Source organism: Corylus avellana, chromosome ca1, assembly GCF_901000735.1.
Source record: "Corylus avellana chromosome ca1, CavTom2PMs-1.0".
Taxonomy (NCBI): Eukaryota; Viridiplantae; Streptophyta; class Magnoliopsida; order Fagales; family Betulaceae; genus Corylus; species Corylus avellana.
In genome coordinates this window covers 12,755,179-12,777,970 of record NC_081541.1, presented here as the reverse complement: position 1 = coordinate 12,777,970, position 22,792 = coordinate 12,755,179, and the positions used below count along the sequence as shown (strand labels likewise).

The 22,792-nt window shown below is 36.0% G+C and overlaps 2 protein-coding genes across 2 annotated transcripts; one reads left to right on the top strand and one right to left on the bottom strand.

The window, feature by feature from the left end:
• Nucleotides 1-9,828: 9,828 nt before the first annotated feature.
• LOC132162862 (uncharacterized) lies at nt 9,829-12,821 on the top strand. The gene is made up of 8 exons (XM_059573085.1): nt 9,829-10,094; nt 10,186-10,316; nt 10,578-10,655; nt 10,792-10,836; nt 10,945-10,989; nt 11,144-11,195; nt 11,711-11,807; nt 12,335-12,821. Exons 1-8 carry the CDS (start codon nt 9,842-9,844, stop codon nt 12,498-12,500), a joined length of 867 nt encoding a protein of 288 aa, XP_059429068.1. The 5' UTR covers nt 9,829-9,841; the 3' UTR covers nt 12,501-12,821.
• A 3,044-nt stretch (nt 12,822-15,865) lies between these two features.
• LOC132162111 (uncharacterized) lies at nt 15,866-22,016 on the bottom strand. The gene is made up of 7 exons (XM_059572370.1): nt 21,420-22,016; nt 20,541-20,738; nt 19,092-19,364; nt 18,372-18,474; nt 17,304-17,422; nt 17,000-17,176; nt 15,866-16,668 (listed from the first exon to the last, which is right to left on the bottom strand). The coding sequence occupies exons 1-7, from the start codon at nt 21,702-21,704 to the stop codon at nt 15,925-15,927; spliced, it is 1,899 nt and encodes a 632-aa protein (XP_059428353.1). The 5' UTR covers nt 21,705-22,016; the 3' UTR covers nt 15,866-15,924.
• Between the last annotated feature and the right edge of the window lie 776 nt (nt 22,017-22,792).

Sequence of the window (22,792 nt, the reverse complement as noted above, 5' to 3'; positions counted from 1 at the left end):
GTTTCATTGTATTATGGGAGCAATTTTGTCAAAACCCTTTAGCACTTAGAAAGGAGACAAATTATGTTCTACAGATAACCTTGTGACATTGAATTGATCTTGTGCATCTACTCAACAATCGATCATGTGCTTCTTGCAATTGATCTTAACATCGATTGTGGCATCCCCAAATGTCTCCTCTAGGCCCAACACTTATTTCTTGGGATTTTGACGGTGGGCAGAACGATCAGCTGGTGTGTGGCTTTGAGTGGGCGTAGGGATAAAAGTTATGATATATTTACACTAGGTGAAAGGTTCAATTTCAAAACATGCTTTCATTAAAACGACTTATTTTCACCAAAAATACACAAAAGGTTTTTTTATTTTACTAATTTCAAAATTATATGAAATAGTGGGGGATTGTTAGATTTATTTAAAATAAATTTATTAATTTTGGTATTTTAAATATAAAAGTTTATCTGCATTTAATTGAATGATTTATATCTTTCAAGTCAATCCACCACGTCATTTTGCTAAACTGGGTTGATTGGTCTGCTATGGTTGTGCTTATTTTGGGTTTTAGTTAGTATGTGTTGTGTGAAAAGAAGAAAGTTTATGAGAAGAAGCAGATCAGTGTAGGCACAGAGAGAGAGAGAGAGAGAGAGAGAGAGAGAGTGTTGGGACTAACTTTAGTGGCCAAAAGGAGAAGAAATTAGTGGGAAAAGGGAAGAGAGAATGAGATGTGTTGTGTTGAGCATTCTCTAATATTGAGTCTCGGTTTCTATCTCTCTATCTTCTAGAATTTATCCTCCTACCATGGGTTCTCACAATTCATACCAAAAGGTTTGATTTTTCTCTAATTCCTCACTCTTAGTGCAATGGAAATCAAAACCATTTTCTGGGTTTTTTTTTTGATCTGTAGTGATTGTTGGTTTCACGGTGCACTGCCATGTGAAAGCTTACGAGCGAATGGACCTTTGATATTTTTGACTTCTTTAAGTATTGATTCGTTTGGAGTTTGTTTGTTGTTGGGTTTCAAATGGTGGCAGATCATGGTTGTTTTGTGGTGTTTTTTTTAGGTGAGTTTTGTGTTGATGGACACGCAGAGTTTCTTAAGAAACCAAAGCCAATTCTAAAAAACTCTATAAATAAGAGATGGAAATGGTTTAAAGTATATATAATGCACTTTATGCTAAGTTTATGTCATATGCTTATAATATTACATACTTATATTTTGTTTTTATATATAGAGAATTGATTAGGTGCAATAAATGGAACACATATTAGGGTGAGAGTACATTTAGATGATAAACCTAGATTTTGCAACCAAAAGGGAAAGATCACTACAAATGTGCTAGGCATGTGCTCACAAGACATTCAATTATCTGCGTTTTAGCGGGTTGGAAAGGTTCTACTGAAGATGGTAGAACGCTTTGAGATGCAATAAATATATATAGAAGAAACAGATTGAGAGTTCCTCACGGTAAGGAAAACATATTGCCGATTTACTTATTTTATTAACCATTCTTTGTACTAAAACCCTTTTTTTTAAAATTAAAAAAAAACATAGGTTACTACTATCTTCTTGTTGTTAGCTACACAAATTGCAAGGGTTTTCTTGCACTATATAGAGGACAACTATATCACCTAAACAATTGGAGAGTTGGACATCAACAACTATTGCAAAAGAATTCTTTAACATGAAACATTTGTCAACTAGAAATGTTATAGAGAGATGTTTTGGGTTGCTTAAATTATGTTGGGCTATTTTAAGCAGTCCATCGTTTTATCAATTAAGATACATAATCATATTATTATGGCATGTTGTCTTCTACATAACAACGTACTAAGTGATGCTTGTGGACCTATTAGTTGAAGAATTAGACCAATAGGACCATACACATACTTTAATTAATAATGATCTAATAAAGCAAATTGAGGCTTCATATGAGTAGAGTGCATGGAGAACAACAATGACAAATGAAATGTTTAATTCGTAGAGGGGAACTAGGTAAGATAATTGATCATTTTACAATATATTACTATATTCAACATTCAATTTAACCTTTCATGTATGGTTGGCAATTGATCATGTTACGATGTATTATTTTATGGGCCATCTTTTAATATATTAAAACCTTTCTTTTTGTGGTTGGCAATTGGTCTTTATTGCTGATTTTAGCCATATTAATGTGCATTTTTTCCTTGATATTCCAATTATTATAATTTTATTACTTTATGTATCATTGTTCTTGAAATTTTTTAGATATGATTTCATCAATATTGGATTCTCAAGATCGTAGTAGAAGGAAATGGACTCCTGAAGAAGATATCAAACTTGTTCAGGCTTTGTTAGAGCACTACAATGAAGAAAATGGTAAACAAAAGACTAGGCTTCAGCCAGGTTATCTTAAAATATTAGAGGTGAAGCTCTCAAGGACATTACCAAATGCTGGGATCAAAGCAAAACCACATATAGAATCAAGACTAAAAACTTTGAAAAGGGATTTTCAAGTAATCCATGCAATGTTGTGTGGTCCTGATGCAAGCAAATTTGGGTGGAACAATGTGAGAAAATGTGTGATTGCTGAAGATGTTGTGTGGCAAGCCTATGTGCAGGTAAAATTTTAACTTCTTGTGCATTATATCTTTATAATCTTACTATGTGCATAGTATGTTAATTTTATATTATCTTATTTGATGGTCTTGTAGAGTCATAAAGGGGCAGGTGCTTTTAGAAATAAATATTTTCCTTTATACGAGGATCTTTGCATTGTCTATGCAAAAGACCATGCTATTGGCAAACATGTGCAAGCATCTATGGACATGTGTGAAGAGATACAACATGAAAAAGGGGATGAAAACAATTTGGGCCAGAACAAGAAAGATTGGATGGAAGAGATTAATGAAGACGCATCATGCACACAATTGCCCACCAATGGCAATGGAGGAGAATGGCTTTCTAGTCGGAAAAGAAAAAATAGTAGCCAAGATGACATCACCCACACAATGAGAGAAGTTGGTAACATGCCTGTAACAAATTTGATTACTACACTAGATAAACTTAGCAAGGCCATTACTAGGACGGTAGCACCTGAGACTATATTAAAACTTAATGGGGAGTTATCAAAAATAATTGGTCTTAACAAGAAGGATCGTCTCAAAGCAGCAAGAATGATTGTTTGTCAGCCTGAAGTAATGGATCTATTCTTCAGCGTTCCAGATGATGATAAGGAGGAATTGGTGCGTGGAATTATTATTGATGCATGAACAGTTGTTGAAAATTGGTTATTTTTTAATTTGGTTAAAATTTGTAATTAAGCACTAATGTTATACCATTTTTGGATGGTTGATGTTTGGTTAGCTTTAAGTGATTTTGTGATTTTTTTTTAAAAAAAAACACTTTATTGACCATTATAAGACAATTTGGTGATGTGCTTTTCCTTCATTATTATGACATGTTCCTACAAAATGATGTCATGTTAGTTGATGTGTTTTTTTGTAAAAACTAAAGGGGAAAATACATTTTATCCCATTGAACTATCCACACATCTGCACTTTGACCTCCAATGTTTAAAAAGTGACACTTGATCCCCCCAAAAAAACTTCCAAATTGTTGCAATTCGACCATTATGACTTCTTTTTCTTTTTCTTTTTTTTTCCCAAAATGCTCTCATTCCAAGTTTAAAAAAATATATATAATTAATTAATTAATTAATTAAATTAAAATTTAAAAAAAAAAATTAAAAATTAAGGGGTGGCCGGTTTGGGGTGGCTCCAGGCCCAACTGGGGTGGCCGGCCACCCCTTTATTTATTTTTTTTAAAAAAAAAAATTAATTTTTATTTTTTAAAACTTGGGATGAAGACATTTTGGAGAAAAAAAAAAGTCAGAATGGTCGAATTGCAACAATTTGGAAGTTTGGGGGGAGGGGGGGGAAATGTCACTTTTAAAACATTTGGATTAAAAGTGCAAATGAGTGGATAGTTTAGCGGGGTAAAATGTATTTTCCCAAAAATAAAAAAAATAAAAAAATAAATCTGATGGTGATATGATAATTCTGTTCATGTGCTTTTTGAATTTTTGGTTTTTTATTTATTTCATTTGTATACATCATTTTGTACCATAACTATTTAGGCAAAAAACAAAAAAAGTTATAGTTATTAATGTTTCAAAAATTTGATTACAATGATTCCATTTACTAGTGTATTGCATTGTACCAAACAAATGATACATATTTAGTGTTCTATTATAGCGTTACAACCAAACCAAAAAATATGAATACTTATTCTATTCCATCTTCTTCAATTCCTAATAATAGTTATTCATTTTCCTAATGGAATAGTCATTCCACAAATCAAACGAGGGTTAAATCTATTAGCCCTTCTAAAAGTTATTTCATTACATGTTTTTAATTAAGTGCTCATTATTGCTTGGGAAAACTACATTTTGCACCCATGAACTACAACGCCTTGGTACTTTTCCTCCATGAATTGCCAATTGTACTACTTCGCCCCCATGAACTACCATTTTGCGCTCAAACCCCGCTTCCGTCAATCAAAGCCGTTAATTCAGACGGTCAAAGTGGCAATGGGTTGTAGTTTATGAGGGCAAAGAGACGCAAAGTGACGGGTTGACCATCTGAGTTAACGGCTTTGACTGACGGAAGAGGGTTTTGGGCACAAAATGGTAGTTCATGGAGACAAAGTAGTACAGTTGGTAGTTTATGGGGGCATAATGTAGTTTTCCCTTATTGCTTTAAGTACCTGTGTATATTAATTTACTCTTATGTTACATGTAATGATTTATGCTACATGAAATGTTTTCTTAAAGTATTTTAAACGGAAAGTAGGGGTGTTCAAACGGGTCAACCACTAACCGCTTTGGTAGGCGGTTAAAAACTACTAACTGCCAAGGGCAGTTGCGGTTAGTGGTTTTGGGGGTAGGGAAAAATGGTTAATAACCACTAACCGCCTACCCTTATATATAATAATATAAATATACATATTATATATTTCATATTAATAGTAATTATAATATAACATCCAAAACATCAACGTTTTGGCCGTGTATGACTGTATGTATGTGAAATATAATGTGGTATGTGATGTTTTTGGCTAAGCCTTATTCAAAAATATTGTCTGCCCCAAAAAATAGCATGTTCTTTTCATCTTTTTGGGAACACTTTGACCCAAAATGTTTAAAATAAGCTCAAAAAATAGGCTCAGTGATAGCCCAAACACTTAAAAAGTCAATATAAAAAAAGTGGTTATAAAACCGTCGATTATTGGTTTGAATAACCGCTAGCCACCAGTTATAAAATAACCGCCCGCCTAGGCAGTTGCGGTTGCGCTTATTAAAAATTGATAACTGCTCAAGGTGGTTGCGCTTAGCGGTTATAACCAATAACTATTAACCGTAACCGCTTGTGCATATGTCACTCAACATATTTCAAGAGGAGTAAAAGAATGAGTGAAATTTTATGAGATAAAGGCATGTGTATGAATGAGAAAATTTTGGCCCCAAAATAGTTCAAAAAATAATGAGCACGATATCAATTAATGATGTGAATCATGTTGAGGATCTTTTTGATACGAACCCAGTTAACAAGATAAAGAACATCCATATTTCTCTTCTTCCAGCAGCTGATCGATGGACTTGGATTCCTGCCGAAAATGGTCTCTTCTCAGTTAGTTTAGCTCATGAGTTATCTTATAATTCTCCTTCTCATCGGCCTTCTCCTTTGACTCCTGAACTTTGGAAAGACCTTTGGAGTCTGGAAATGCAGCATCGGCTCAAGCATCTTCTTTGGAAGCTTGCTTGGAATATTCTACCTGACAATGCTTTGGTAATTTCATTAACAGCAATGACCTAGCAGACTGGTTTTGTCCTATTTGCAAGACAGCTCAGGAATCTTCTTCCCATTTCTTTCGTGAATGCGGTTTTGCCAAGATTCGTTGGAGAAATTCTCCTTGGCCTTTCAACTCTGAGGTATTCCGCTTTTCTTCTTTTGCAGACTGGATCAAGGTAATCCTAGAGCCCTCCTCTTTTCTGCCAATTCCTAAGGTGGACACTAGGCTTTTCCAGCTTCAAGCCGCCATCACTATGGATCATATCTGGTTTGTAAGGAACAAGCTTGTTCATGACAACTTACAGCTCAACCCTATCCAATCTCTTCAGATCATAGCCAATTCAGTTCAGGTTCACAAAAAGGCTTGGTCAGATTCAGCACCTTCCTCTGCTTGGGTTCCTCCTCTCCCGGGCAATTTTAAGGCTAATTTTGATGTCGCAGTTAAGAATGACTTCTTAGTTGCAGCTATGGTTCTTAGTGATTCTAATTGTAAAATTATCCATGCTACCACCAAACGTCTTTCTACTACTGATGCAATCATTGGGGAAGCTCAAGCAGCACTGTTAGCCTCTCAAGTCGCTTCTTCTCTTGGAATTTATTATTTAACCTTGGAAGGAGATGCCATCAATATTATTCTTGCTATTCAACAACCTGAACTTTTCTTAGACCGAAACTTTGCTTCCATTATTTCTGATATTCAGGTTCACTTGCTATCTTGGTATAGCTGGAAGGCTTGTAAAGTCTCTAGACGTACCAACTTTTGTGCACACTGTTTAGCTCGATGGGCCGCTTCCAACCTTGTTTTGGAAGCATTCCCGACTAGTCATCCATTCTATCTTCCATTCTGATTAGGAGTGGGTTTGACCCTCTCTTATAACCCTTTCCTCATTTGCTTAGAACAAAAAAACAAAAAAAAAAAAAAAGTGCAGCAATTAAACGATGCTTGCGTTAAAGTGGGAATCCATCATTATATTTACCATGTTGAGTGAACCTTAATTAATCGACATGTTTGAGGTCACAAATGCTACAAGGATCACGCAACCCTAATATACGAGGTGTAATAGCGTATGCAGTGGCGAAGCCACATGGTACCTTGGGGGTGCCGTGGGATTTTTAAATTTTTTTTTTTTTTAAGGTAAAAAAAAAATCTTTTTACAATTTTACCTACCCTACCCATTACAGCATTACCCAATCTCCCACCCCCCTGCACCCCATCCCTTCTCCCGCACGGCGCACCCCCATCCCCATTCAACCCAATCTGTTGACGGCAAATGAACCAGTCCCACCGAGAAAAAAACCGCTCCCTTTCTTAGTTTCTCACTGCTTCGGTGCTCCGTGAGGCCTCAATATCGAACGAATCGACAGCCAAACAAGCCGGCTACAAATCTCAATCAAATTTCTAGCTACAGCCTACAGGTAACCATGAAAGCAAAATGGATAAACTTAGTGCTTAACATTTTTATTTTCTTCACTTTCTTCAAGTTTCTCTGCAACCCAACAAAGGTGGATGTATAGATAATTCTTTTAGGTGGAAGCTCCAATAGGCAACAGTTGGTTGTAGGTGTAGCTTGTTTTCTTTGAATCTTTTATTTTGTTTTATTTTCACATTGTAGACTTGTAGTATATTTAATTGGCCTTATTTTTGCGTGAATTTCTTTTCAATGTTCTGTTGAAATTGCACATGTTAGGTATGATTCCCATGATTTAATCTTGTCTCATTTCTTGTTAATTGTTATGCTTGATTCTGGTTGTGGTTGTGTTATACACATTGTTTGTGATGTATTTAGGTATGATTTTCCATTATCCGTGAGTTCTTTGCACATGACTAAATATTTGTGCACACCACATGTTTGACAAAATGCTTAAGTGACATTCTTGAGCCACTTACCTTGATTCATGACTTGAATTGCTCTTGTTTATTGTCATTATGGTTTAGCTTTGATTGTGAGGGATATAAGCATTTGTTTCCTTTTATAGATATTTTTTGTGATGTATATATTGTGTAAATTACCAAATTTTTAGGGTGAAGAAAATTTTTTGAACGCAAAAAAAATTTTAACGGCACCCCCAATATAAAATAGTTGGCTCCGCCACTGAGCATATGCAAGCCAATCATATTATGAATATTATGAGAAAGTTAATTATGAGTAGATATTTTATGTGCTTGAAAGATGGGAATATGTTTTAACATTATTTTTTAAAAAACTAATTTTTAAAGAAAATAAATTTAACTCAATCGTTTTAATGGTTAGAAATTTTTCTTACTGCGCTTTTTTGCTCATCTATTTTTATTTTGTTATCAGGTTATAAGCATGAGCAGTTAAGAGGTGCAAGGGCACAAGAACCTTTTTATTATTATGAATAATTAATAATTGTTATGGTATTTGGAGTTGTTTTAGACCACACATTTCTTTTTTAAATAATTTTTTTTTTTAATTTGACATTATTTCCATCTGTGTTCATTTATTATTGTATTTAGTTAACCGCTTTGGTAGATCTTATGATTCTTTGTGCTTCTGAAAAACTAAGAGTTTGTTTGGAATTGTATTTGACAAATAGAGCTTTTAAGTCAAAAAAAAAAAAAAAGTTTTTGGGCAAAAGCTTCATTTTTAAGCTTTTACCAAAAATGTGTTTTTGCTATTTTTAAGTTTTTTTTTACCCTTAAAAGTGCTTTTAATTTTTTTACCAAACGAGTAATTTTTTTTTCAAACGAATTTTTTGAGCGTTAAAAGCATTTTTAGGCTCTTCAAACACAATTTCAAACAGACCCTAAGTCAACAAACTTAGCTCTAAATGACTGTGACATTACACATGTTGTTTAGCGTATAATTAGAAGGAAATGACCAATCTCCTAGGCCGCAATTGGCAGAATATTGAATCTATGTAGAACACTAAGTATTTTTAATAAAAAAATACTATATATTATAATTCTTGTAATCAATCTTCAAGTAATACAAAAAAATCTAGCATCTAATTTTTTTTTGAAAAGTATCTTCACTGATTAGAAAAGTGGTCGTAACGACCTATAGAAAAGCGTTAGCTACATTTGCGCTATTACCCTAAAATAATAGTCAATTTGGAACTTCCGTAGAATTCAAATTATAAAGTCAAATTTCACTTAGTAACTAGGCAATGTGAGACTTAGTACTCATAACTATTTTTATAAATCACAAATTCTATGTGGGTTACTTCTCATATTTTCAATATGGGACCGAGCCACATCTACGCTATTTCCCCAAAAGGACTAGTCAGCTCAGTTTCACCTAACAATTAGGCAATGTGAGACTTAAATATCTTTATAAATCACTCACTCTATGTGGGTTACTTCTCATTTTCCCACAATATGAGACCGGGATATTACAAACTTCTCCTTTTAAAGGGCTAGCCACACCTGCTCTATTATTCTCAAAGGACTAATCAATTTAGATTTTCTCTATAATTCATTATAATGTTTAGTTTTACCCAGTAAGTAAGTAATGTGAGACTTAACACTCATAATTATTTTTATAAATCATATGTTTTATATGAATGACTTCTCATCTTCTCAATATGGAACCGAGATATTACTGCAGCATTCAATGATTATATCAACTTCAATTCCTTGTGAAGAGGGTCTCATAGCACATGTTGTGAAATACACCAATTTCACTTATGTTTCATCAAAAGAATAGCAAAACCGTATCTAAACTATTGGATTGAGATGATATGATAGATTAAATAAAATCGAAAATTTTTTCTACTAAGAAGAAAAAAAAAATTAACAAAATCACAATAATCACTTCTACTTGTTTGATATATATGTTCCACATTACTAAGGAAGGAGGAATGCTACAAATCCTTGATCTATAGAAGTGGAGTTTCAACAATAGTACGACGTCGTTTCTCCGTTCTTCGAAGTTGACTAAAACACCCATAAGAATTATTCGAAATGCCAATTACACCACTCAAAATCTCTGCAAATCTCCGCTCAGTCAATCTTCACGTATAGGTATAGCTCCGCTCATCAAATCTCATGTCCGCTTCTCTTTTTTTGTCATTCCCTCCCATTCCTCCCCCATTGGCGCCCCGCGCGTGGCTCCACCGCTCAACCCTCTCTCTCCTAGCCGTTCGCCGGCGAAATCTTCCGCTACTATTTCCGATCAACATGTCCTCCGACCACCACCTCGTCGTACCGACGACTGAACTCTGCGACGAGTCCGATTTCGAAACCATTGTCTCCCCCGACGGTCTCATCTCCATCTGTGGCTTCGGTTCCCTCCTCTCCGGTACGTACGATCAAAGTCCCCATTCATCATCGTCATTGTTTTTGTGTTTTTTGAAATCCGATGGTCCGGTCAATCTTTCTCTGAGGACCAGAAAGGAGCGCGAGGAGTACATTTCCAGACCTGATCGACTTTAGAGTTGCGAGATTGAACGGCTTTCGGCGCGTGTTCGCTCACGCGGCTCCGATTTTCTTCGAGCGTGGTATAGCCAAGCCAGAAACCAAGGTTCCTTCTATATAATCAGTCTTAAGCCTCTCATTGTCATCGATATTTTTGTTGCACTTGTACAATCTGTTTGGTTCACGGGAAAACTTGGGAAAATGACAAATTTTGAAGTTAAAACAAAATTTTCGCGCTTTTTAGTTTCTTGGAGAAAACGAAAAAACAAATAATTTTTTTCCCTTTTTTTCTTGAAATTTTGAATAATTAATGAAATTTGAATGAAAATATAATGATCTTAGTGATTGTTGGTTGCTAATTTTTCAGGAGATTTCTAGCTTGAGTGTAGAGCCCTGTGAAGGTGAAACTCTGGTGGTCACAGTCTTCGAGATTCAAAAATCAGAGGTAAATATGGTGTAAGGTGTATGATTTCAGTTCCTTTGCTATGTTTGATTTGATTAGTGAATCGTGAAAATGAAAGTGAAAGGAGTCAAAATTGTTATCAAAGTCTAACTCAAAATTTTACTTTTGTTATGTTCAGATTCCGGCTTTTGTCAAGAGGGAGCTTGAATTTCGGTTCCTAGCTGTGAGTTAATGAGATTGCTACTTACCATTGTGTTTGTGAGATCAAATTACTTTTTGAGATCTGCTCTCCTTTAGAATTATAGATTGTTTTTATTTCTCTCTCTTATAGGTTGTGCCTGAATCACTTGATGGGAAGCCATTTGACAATCGAGCGGTATGCGGAAATTGATTGACTATGTAGTCTGCGATTCTCTCTCTCTCTCTCTCTCTCTCTCTCTCTCTCACTCAAATAAATAAGTTTACATGTAAGTTACTGGGATGATAACTATGAAGTCTATGATAACTTGCTCTTTGGGGCATCGATACAGGTGCTTTGTGCTCGATATAGTGATGAGGAATTTTTTCAAGTTCGATGCAAAGGTAATCTTTTTTGGGGCTCCTCTAATTGTTAGTTTGAGAATATGAGGCATATGTAAGTTTGAGACATCTTTGGACTTTATCTTGGAGATGGATCTGGTATACTACCTATCTACTAGGGTTGTTCCTCTTTTAGAAAAAGAAAGGAAAAACAAAAAATCTAAGCTCTATTTCAGCATAGGCAGCTTCCAAGTGATATGGTTGATATTGTCAGTAGTGATGATGGGGTACCATTGCTGTTGTTATTTTCAGATTCCGGGAGGCTATTTATCATTTCTGCTTCAAATGTTTGAATAGATTGTTTTGACTGCTATTGTTAGTTATCATATAAGATTGAAAATGGTTTCATCATAAATTTGAGGTTCTGTAATGTACTTGCTAAAGCAATATTCAAGTACCCGTGTGAGGGCTCAGGATGTTCAATCTTTACACCATTTCATCTCTTTTTTGTCACTTTAGTTCTCAGTAACGCAAAGAAAGTACCTTTGACACTATTAGTGCTAGTTATTTTCTTACAGGAAGCAAGGAGATCTATTTTCAGCATTATGGACGTTATAACATTGATAAGATTTGGCGAGATGATATTTTACCTTGCCGTGTTTATCTTAGACACTGGTTAGTGCTATTTAATGCATGTTTGCTATGATTAAATATTACTAGTACGGAGTATGATGGACTAGTAGTCAGTCAGAAACAAAATTTTGACCTCTAATCTATAAGGCATAGCCACACTGATCTTTAGATTATTCAATTTCCACATTTGTATGTGGTAACCTTTTTTCTGTTTTTCATCTCTTTTTTCTTTGGCTGTTCACCATGGTTTGATTGGATGTCCTTGAATATACTCAACAAGATACCCAAAATATACTCAACAAGATACCCAGAAAGATTGGCACAAACTTTTGGCTAATATCTCTGTCTATATCAATGGTTTGGAGATGATTACCAGTCAGTTCCCTTTATATGCTTTAAGCCCCTCTGCCTAATTTTTTATCCCATTTGCTATGAATATATATGCTAAAAGCTTTTTTCCCCCCTTGAAACTAACAGTACCTTAAGAGGCCAGCCAATAAGTTGCTTTTTAACATGTTTGTTATGCCAACCTCAGTGTACATAAACTGAAGTAATGAAATCTTGTGTAGTGTTTTGGCAGCAAAGAACCTCAGTGATGTAGCCTACAACAACTTCCTGGATCACACTTTCCTTGCGGACCGTAAAACAACCATCCGTGAGTACCTTGCAACAACGGGTTCAGGCATAATGGAAGAGGAGCCTCCAGAATCGCTCAAGACGCGTTATGGTGGTTGATATTTTCTCCGAAATAAATAGAAAAATTAGAAGTTGTGTGAAGAAGGTTTCATCGCTTGTTCAACACCATCTTCAACCTCATTTATCTGTGCGCGGAGTTTTGAGGAGAAGAGCTCTAAATTATTCCGACCAGCAGGACAAATGTAAAATCTGGTACTCAAAGCTGGAAATTTGTATTCTTAGAAGCAAATAGGGCGAATACTGTATTCCATGCGTTGGTAGCAAAATTAAACAATTGTACGCCTTTCAGATTTATATTTCTCAAAATGGAAGCATTTAGATTATTCAATTTGCACATTTTATAGCATTTGTTTTCCTTCTGCGTTATGGTAGCGTCTTCCCATCTATGAACTTTCTTTTTACTTTCAAGGACTGGAGGAAATTCGTCTCCTACTCATAATAATAGCCTTTGGGTATTTCATTCTGGTGGTGTACTTGCTTACAGATTTGATAAATAAAAACATCCTCTTTTTGTTTTTTTACCCAATCGTAATACTCGTTTCTCATGGTTTCCAGGGTTTAACAGGTAAAGAATATGAAGACTGTATTTTGCGCTTTCCAATTATCCCATCTCATTCACACCCATGGGTTTTTATGGCTTTGATTGTTGCCAAAGCGTCTCTCAGATGGGGTTCTAGCCGAGTCCCAGGCTGTAGGCGCCCAACCCAGACAACGTTACAAACTTACAGTGACTGTGAGGGAGCTATTTCCACGTGGAAAGCATTTTAAGATCGATCCAAGTCCCACATCGGAAAGTTACGAAGCGGAAGGGTCAGAGTAGACCTATAAATACGCAAGTGAAAGTTCGAGTAAATTGACTCGTCCTGTCAGGGGTGAAAGGCGACTCGTCTATGATCGTTTAGTGACGGCGGGTCGTGCCAACACCTAACATTACGAACACACTGGGACTTAAGACGAGCGAGTTCCACCCTACTTAGGTGGGCTTGCCCGTCAATTTTTGGAAGCCTAGCCTCTATGGCTGGGCCCACAAACCTAATCTCTGAAATAGGCTTTTAAGCATTCGTCGTTGATGTGGCCCATGTTGGCTATAATTGATCTTGGGTTTCTGTGATAGAACCATTAATTTATTTTCTAGAATTATATATATATATATATATATATACATCTTGAGAATAACTTCGTAAAGGACATTGGCACAAACTAAGTCACTCCAATAATATTACACAAAATCAAATAAGAATGAAAATACACGATTGTACCTCATTATCCCCAAGTAATCCATCGGCAAAACCCATCATTTTCCCCTTCGATCGTAAAACCCACGCCCACCGCCACCCCCTAGAGCCACGGCTCCACCAAGCGCTGCTGACAATTGCCAAACCCCACTAATGGATTCCTCTTCTGCTGCTCAGCCACCCACAGGTAACAAAACCCAATTTCTCTCATTCAAGAGAAAACCCACTTCCCTGGCCCCTGCCCACCCTACCGACCCACTACTCCACCACCTTCGAGCGTCGCCAAACCCCACAGCCCTCTCCTCCACTTTTGCTCCACCACCAATAAGTTCTGGGTATTCATTCTTTGGAGGATACTTTCAATTTTAGTTCATTTTATCTTGTTCCTTGGAAGCTAACTCGTTACAGACAGATCGAACAAATGTTTACAACTTACAGATTGTAATCAAGACGTTAATGGAGGCCTCGACATGAGTTGTTTGAAAGTTCTTTTTGTGTTCAAGAAACGGTTGAGATCGCTATGGAAAACATCCAATTAATACAGGCCCCGGCAGAGCACTGGCTCTTGGGGTGGGGCTGGTTTTACAACTGAAGGGGAAAAGGGATGGGGTTTGTCTATGAATTACTTGGGGAGAATAGATATAAATATAATCGTCTGTTTTTGTTCTTATTTGATTTTGTGTAATATTCTGATGTGTCTAATTTTTATTGTGCTAGATGCTTATAGAAGTTATTGTCATATTTTAGTCTTTGGAACTTTACTCCTTCAAATTTTCTACATTGAGACCCTCCCTACTACCAAGTTATTAAAAATAAAAATAACCATTTGAATTAAAAATAATGATATGAATTTCTTATTTTAGTATTTTTCAAATTTTCTTTCTTTTTTGTTTATTTTTGTAATAATTTTTTAAAAATATTTATTGTTTAATAACTTTGAGAGCATTTTAGAGAGAAAAATGCTAAAGTGTCTAATTTGACACATGGTATGAGGGGTCCCAATATCACTTTTTAAAGTTTGAATGCATAAATAAACATTAACAGAAGTTTTTTACAAACTAGAAGTGATACTTGTGTCCTTTATCCTCTAACATGTTAGAAGCTAATAAAATGGTGACACTTGTCCTATTTAAGTCAATATCACACTAATAGAATCTGTAAAGTCGGTGAACAAAATTTGATAGTAAGAAGTTATTTATTATTATTATTTTGCATATTTCAAGAACCTTTGAGTTCATTTTGATACCACACAAAGCTAATTATAAATCAAATAAACCACAGACTGATTTTGTATTTTTTTCCTTAAAAAATATGTGCTTCTCAAATGCTAATAAACACGCTTTACTTTTAAATGATGGTTTGTAAGAAATTTCATACAAATCAGTTTATAAAAAATTTGTGTCCAAAAGAAGTATGGTGATAGTCAGAAGGCTAAAGGATATTTTTCTTTTTTTCTTTTTTCTTTTTTTTTTTCTTTTTTTTATGGACAACTTTTTCATACCAAAACTGTATTTGAACATTGTACATTGCATTCCTAAGGCTGTTGATGCCTTTTCATAAATTCTACAAAAATAAAGGCTATGTTTATTTTCGATGTAAACGTTTTTCCTATTTTTCAATATTTTATATTATTAAAAATCGTGGTCAAACTAAAAATATTTTCAGTTAAGCTATAAAACCTTTTTTAATCCCAATAAAATAGTTTCTCTTTTTTAAAATTGTAAACTATTTTCCAAGTTTAAGTTTTTTCTTCTTGCATGCATTGCAGTTCATTCTGCATTGTTATCGGAAGTTGCCAGAGTAGCGATTGGAGGTTGCTAAAGTTGCTGGCCACCGTCAAAGTTGTAGTCGTTGGTTTTCTGTACGAGCCAAACATTAAAAATTCATGTAGTATAAGTTTTTTCATTTATTTTCTTTCATATAATTTTCTTTCCATTCATGTCAAGCAAGAAATTCATCCAAAAGAAATAAATTCTACTAGTTCCTCGGTCCCACAAGAACTTTATGTGATTTTCTTATACGACAGTAGTATATATATATATTTTTTATATGTTCACAAAAGATGAGATAAAAGAGATTCGAACTAATGACCTCCGCTTCATGAAACATGATCCCCAGTCAATTGAGCTAGTCCTTGGAGATTACGACAGTAATATATAGACAGTAGTATATAGATAAGATTGGGTGTATGAGATATATATATTCTTCTAACTAATAGTTTATTCATTTCACATTACAGAACCACAAGCTTCTTCATTTTCCAGTTCCCTGATTAACATTTCAATCATCTTCTTATACATAGGCATATAATGGTCATTTACCATTGTTTTTGAGAGTCGGAGCTTACTATACAGTTCTCTAGGTGTCTCAAAGATACCAACATGTTCCTCAGTTTGCGTGCCACTATCTATGTTAGGAGTATCAGATGAAGGTACAGAAACGATGTGCATGATTCTGCCAGGGGGATAGAAGCGGTGGCTCTCTGATACATCCGATGATGAGATTGGATTAATGCTTTCCACTGCATCAGCCAGTATACTTTCCTCTTCGGTGATTTCTATAGCTGCAGCTGCTTCCTCCTGGGCTCTAATATCTGCTTCATTATCCTGCCTCTGGAGCTCTCTCTCCAGTTCAAACAATAACTCACCTTCAGTGATGTCTTCCACAGTGGATCCACTAATGACTCCATCGTCTGGAAGGAGATGCTCTTCTTCATCTGTATCATCATGAACTGATCCACCACTAGAAGAATTACGTTCCACTTTATTCAGCAAAGGCTCTACTGTTATTCCATCTGTTGCAGCAGACTCGGAGTTTCTTTCAGAGAGAGCTGCTTCAGGCGAATCCTCTACTTTAGATTCCATTAGTGGACCCACGTGACGGCGACGTGCACCCATACAAGACCACGATGACAGAGATGAGCGTGTTTTGACAACAGCTTGAGCAACATTCTGTGCACGCTTCATCACAACCTAAAATTTATCAAGCAGAATTGCCTGTCATGATACAAATACATACATAGGAGCTAGAATTGAGACCAAAAAGAAAACAAAAAGTGTGGTTACATCATATCTTATCAAAATTTAGTTGCTAGGCAAATGAGTCAATGAGTACTTACGTACTCAAACTAGTGTCAATAAATTCTTTATGTCATGCAAACTGACAGGAAAATATTGCATTACCTACAATATTTAAGAAAGCCTGCACAATTCACTGTTGATCCCTAGCTTGAATCTAGGTCTTGAAAAAATACAGAATCATAAACCAGAAGAAGTAAACCCACAAGAGTGAGCTAAACTTTACCTGAGTGCTGCTGGATACTGGTTTCAGAAGTGCACCTGCACCAGCGACCCTGGCTTTGGTACTAGCAATAGATGGTAGACGAGATCCCAGAGCAGTTGCAGAGCGATATAAAACATTTAGGACCCTTGTATGCTCAACCTGATCTCGCAAATCATTTAACCAAGATGATGCTGTGACCTGAAAATAACATTTTTTTTTAAGGATTTTGAAGTTTCTAATGGATAAGAGATTTGAGATTCAACTATGAATTTCAAAATTTAATTTTCTAGAACTCCAGTTCCAGTAAGAAGAAGTGTAACAGTACCTCAGAGCGAAGGTCATCTAGAGAAGCTACTGAGAATGTTGGCACCAGGTCAGAACCATTAATGACGGTAGTAATAAAATGCTTGCCTGATTCTGCTAATTCCCATGTCATACAGGCAGCTGCAAAATGACAATTATAATACATGCACTTAATAAAATGCACCCCGTACAAAACCATAAGATTTCTGTATCAGGTGCCTACCTAGACCTCATAGAGCACCCTCCCTAAAATTGTAGTACAAAAAGAAAGCAATTTAAGCATTGGGAAAGGGATCACTATCTTGTCTTCCTTTTTGAAGGTATGAAGCTGCAGATCTGATGATTCTGATTTCTGACAACCTCAACTGGATTTCCATTATTAATGTCCTCTACCGTTTACTTTTGTTTTTTCAATTGGCAAGTCATCCACATGTCCAATGGGTCTTAAACCTATGACCTCGCCCTCCACCACGTTATTATAGAGTGAGGAGGTGCCATTTAAACTACAACTCATTGGCATCATTAATGTCCTCTACAGCAATATTGCAGAATTTGGGGCAAATGAGGCTATTCATGTTGCGAATTTAAGAAATTATCTTAATAAAGAAAAGAAGATTATGTCATAACTATTATGCCATGTGAATAAACTTTACCTGGCTCCTTATCCAAAATAGATATCAAGGTTCCATAGTAATGCCAGATTTCCTATTCCTAATGTATAAGTGCATCTTCCTTATCCTTCAATAAGAGTTGATTTGCTAGTTAGAAAATAAATCATGATAGGTAAGAGAATTTTTCCCGCTTCCCTAAAGTATAATCTTGAAACTTCCACTTCCATCTGTAACCTAATTGATTGATGCAACTTACTTTTTTTTATAATAATTTTGATTGAAGGAACTTACATTTGATACAAAAGCCACTAACTTTCTTTTAGAGTCATTTTCAGTTTTGAAGTCCATGTCACTCTGACTTCAATGAAGATAATCAACAAGTGAGATGCCACAAAATGAGAAAATGGCCAGGTGTGAACATTGATCATAGTTAGTAGCAACAGAAAGAAAAAGTAAGCATCACATCGATTAGTACATGCCTGGGGCAAACGTTACACATGTGCTTGAGGAGAGTTCTTTCTGTTCTCGAAGAATATATGTCAAAAGTGCAGCAGTACCACCACCAAGCGAATGCCCAACAATCTGAATATGAATAAATTAAAACAATTAAATACAAAATTTATATAGAAGAAACATATATTGCATGAATTGATCCAGTACAATAACTTAAAAGTTCAAAATTGACATCATGATGACATAGTACGCTATACAGCAACAAAGGATTAGAGGTTTATAACTTACAAAGCAAAACCTAGTGGATGTGACATACCTACAGATACTATATTTCAATACGAAAAATCCGCTTACAGACGTATTAAATTTTCATCAAGAACCAATGTTGAGATCAAATAAGTCAAATGAAAGTCTATATTAAGAACTGGCCATATTGTTCTCCTGATGAATCACAAGATAAAGTAAAGATCGTAAGAACTACTAGAAGAAGCTTGGTATCACAAATTCCTGGATGAACTCATAGATTTATATTGAATGAAGATTACATGAAAATATGAGCAGAAACATGGCACAAGGAATATTTTAAGTTGTGTTTTTTTATTCGTTTTATTATCCAATGAAGATTAACTTTAAAACAACCATGCCATTTTAATTTATTCGACAGAAAAACTAAAGCAAAGTTATCAGGAAAATTAGAACAATTGGATAGTGATATAACATATCAAATAAGAAGAAATGGCACATACCTCAACTTTGTAGTCAGGATATTCATCAAGAGCTTTGAGCAGAGAAGGAGTGCAAAGCTTTGCTATCCAACGAGCAGCAGCAACCATTCCACAATGGGCATATCCTAAAACTAAATTGCTTATCCCACCATCATGTAAAACCGAGTGGTGGAAAGGGACCACTGCACCAGTTGCCGCTGTTAGGGTATCTTTAATGCTATGAGTACCACGAATCAATAGAAGGAAACATTTTGAGCCTCTATCTCGTATAATTGAGAAAGCGGGCTTCAAAAGCTACAAGCATTGTTCAGGTAATTAGAGCAATACTCAAGTATGATTTAAGTATAACTACGAAATACATTAAGCAAATTAGCAAAGCTTGCTTGATCACATATATTATGGTTAGTAAGAAGAAAAATTGATGAATTATCAAGGGGAAAGCCATAACCTACAAGTTGAAATTTTTGCCAAGTTTAGCCCACATCAGAAGTCTTATTAGTCATATGTTAAGATAAGTGATTTGTCATATGCCATATAAACATGTAAATTTTAACTTTGCACGAGAAAAATGCAAATGGGAAAAGGTATGAAGTTTTAGACTACTTTCTGTTATTTAGACTAAGGGTTGCTTTTTATAGCCTGATAATTACCCACTCTATGAGTAAGCCTCATACGATGAGTCGATGAGTAACCTGGTTTCATCGAATGGCACCCACTCAGTCCTATGGGGTATTAATTTCTCACCGGAACAGCCTTTTGAACAGTAGAAAAAAGAATCTTCAAACCGGAGATAACTAGTCCCAGATGCATAATTTGCTATGGGGGCAGCAAAAATGCCAGGCAATAATTGGAATAAAACCCAAGAGACTAAAGCTGATCCCTTCATGCAACACAAGCCCAATATGCAAGCACATGCAACATGCTCAATGTAATGTTGGCTCCCAATTTATAATTTGATAAATTTGAGATCTGAGTTGAGCTCACTCTAAATTCGAGACCTTTGTTAGCTTTTTTGTCAAATAGATAACAAAAATGAATGTGAAAATATATTATGTTATTCAAATAAAAACATCAGTCAAAAAAAATTAAAGAAACCCACGGCCTCCTCCACATCCAGCCACAGTTGGCTGGGCATGGAGGAAGCTGTGGGTGGGCCACACCCTCAGTGAGCGTCTGCAAGCCACCCCACAAACAAAGGGTGGCTTGTGGATCACTGCCACCCCATGGTTCTCTTTTTCTTTCTTTTTTAATTTGGTCAGAGCAACATAATTATATTTTCACATATGTTTGTGTTATCCATTTGACGGGAAGGCTGATGGAGGTCTCGAATTTAGAATGAGTCCAAACTCAGGTCTTGAATTTATCAAATTGAAGACTTTGGATCATAAAGCCAAAATGACCAAAAGAACAAGGGGGCCTTGACCTGATTTCCCTAAAATAAAATAAAAGATACTCTGAACAATAACATACCTCTGCCTTGGGCTTGTGAAGGAGGACATCTTCCTCAGAGTAGCCGGCAGACTCTAAAAACACCGGAAACTTCTTCTTCGAGAAAAGCATACAAAGTATCAACAACCTCAGAAATCTGTTCAACTCCACAACAATTTCAGGGCCTTTAAGTTGTATACAATCGTTACCAGCATATACACCTGCAACTTGTAAGTTACCCTGCAAGCACATCACACTCGTTAACATCCCACTCATACATTACACCAACAGCCCACAACACAAATTCACCACTAACCCACTACTTCAAAAATGAGTTCACAACACATACACACACACACAAAAGAAGAAGAAGAAGAAAAAGTACAATTGATATATCTCATAGGAAAAGATTCAAACTTTTAGCAATCAAATCAGTCTTAAAACAAGCAAACATGACTTATTACCAATAGCTCTCAAAACAAATCACCACTAAGTAAATGCTCCAAGAATGCGAACACACCCAGGCACAATTTTTTCTTTTTTCTTTTTTTGGAAAAAAAAAAAGGAAAATTCGTACATCTATTAGGAAAAATATTCAAATTTTTAGCAATTAGATCAATCTTAAACAAGCAAATATCGCAAATTACCAATAGCTCACAACACAAATTCACCAGTAAGCCACTTCAAGAATGAGCTCACACAAACAAACACCCAAAAAACGACAACAACAACAACAAAAAAAGTGAAATTCATTCATCTCAGTCTTAACAAGCAAACGACATTAAAAAAACAAAATGGAAAATCGAAATGATTCATACGAAAAGATTCCAAAATTTTTAGCAATTTATCATCACAGTTTCAATCAAGCAAGCACTATAAAACTACACTTCTATTACATCAAAAGCTCAAAAGACCACGGACCTGCCTCCTCATGAAATAATTAATCCCGAACGCCAAGTCCCCGATCGGCCATTTCCCCAAAGTCTCCGAATACGTGAAACGCAACGTCTCAGAGAGCGTGCTGATCGACTCGAACAGCGTCCCCGGAGCCTGAGCCGGCCTCCGAGAAATTCTCCACCTAGACGATCTGCTCAATTTCGACCGTTCATCTTCTCCCTCCACCCTCCCCGCCGACAGTCTCCGGCTCAGCAAGTAGTACAGCAGCACCGCAGCTCCGGCAGCAGTCGCCATTGTCGCCGCCGCCATAGAATCAACGGTGGAGATCGCAAGCTCAAGCCGAAAGCATCAAACTTTTTACTTTAGCTCATAAATTTAAACAATTTCGAACTAGATTTTCGTAGCTCGAAGAGAAAATATTGAAAAATCAAAATTTTTAAGAAAAAAAATGTAAGAATTTGAATGAACGAATTAAGTACGAGTCAGGGTTTGAAAGAAGAAGAAAGCGAGAGATTTGGGCCTGAGAAGCTGCAGACAGGAATGGATGAGACAACCAAGTGTAAACTAAATGTAAGAAGCGAGGAGGTGAAATTACGAAACATATCCTTTCCTTTTCAAAAATTGATGCAAGATTGAAGGTTAAACATCGGGGGCAATCGTAGAATGAAAGGGGGTATTTTGTCAATTAAGATGCCACACACGTCACGTTGGCGAGAATAATAAGAAAGTGCCGGAATTATAGGGTAAGAAGCGAAGTGGGAAGTTGCGCACGTAAGGGATCGACCACTAGTCTTAGCGTGTATGGATGTGACAGACAAAGCTAAAACGACACAGTACTGCGGTGTTTTTGTGTACTTCGTTATCCGACGTGTGATGGGTGGTGGAGATAAGGACAAAGCTTCTTCAAAGACGGTGCGTTTCGTCGCTGGCTGGATCCAATGGACAGAGGTTCACAATAATTGAGTGGCCCCCACGGTCGGTCAACTAAGGAGTGAAGGAAATCTTTTTGGATCACTCGTGTCGTGTCGCATCGCATCATCAATCCTCGTGATTACTCCAACAGTTGCCATTTGATTTGGTCTCATCTGACACTCACTGGAAATCCAACGTGTGATAGTTATTGAAGAAATCTAGAGAAAAACCACCAGATTAGGAAACCCGTCCCATCATGGAGGATACTTTTTGGATCTTCTTGGTTGGTTCTGATCAAGCTTTGTTCGGCTAAAAACTCAACCGTTGAGCACAATAATTCTAATAATTATTATTTATTCTCACCTCCATTCTTCCTAATTTTATTATTCATATCGACCGAGGCAAGAATCTGACCTAATTTTTGTTAGGATATGGGATTTCCTTATGATGTTTGATAGATTTTCCATATTAGAAATTAGTACTAT

Excerpts from the sequence above, each read along its gene's own strand:
- LOC132162862 (XM_059573085.1), top strand. The coding sequence starts at position 9,842 with ATGTCCGCTTCTCTTTTTTTGTCATTCCCTCCCATTCCTCCCCCATTG. Across the intron at positions 10,656-10,791 it reads TCGAGATTCAAAAATCAGAG|ATTCCGGCTTTTGTCAAGAG; the intron begins GTAAATATGGTG and ends TGTTATGTTCAG. Across the intron at positions 11,808-12,334 it reads CGTGTTTATCTTAGACACTG|TGTTTTGGCAGCAAAGAACC; the intron begins GTTAGTGCTATT and ends AATCTTGTGTAG.
- LOC132162111 (XM_059572370.1), bottom strand. The coding sequence starts at position 21,704 with ATGGCGGCGGCGACAATGGCGACTGCTGCCGGAGCTGCGGTGCTGCTG. Across the intron at positions 20,739-21,419 it reads ATTATTTCATGAGGAGGCAG|GGTAACTTACAAGTTGCAGG; the intron begins GTCCGTGGTCTT and ends ATGTGCTTGCAG. Across the intron at positions 17,177-17,303 it reads TAGATGACCTTCGCTCTGAG|GTCACAGCATCATCTTGGTT; the intron begins GTACTGTTACAC and ends TGTTATTTTCAG.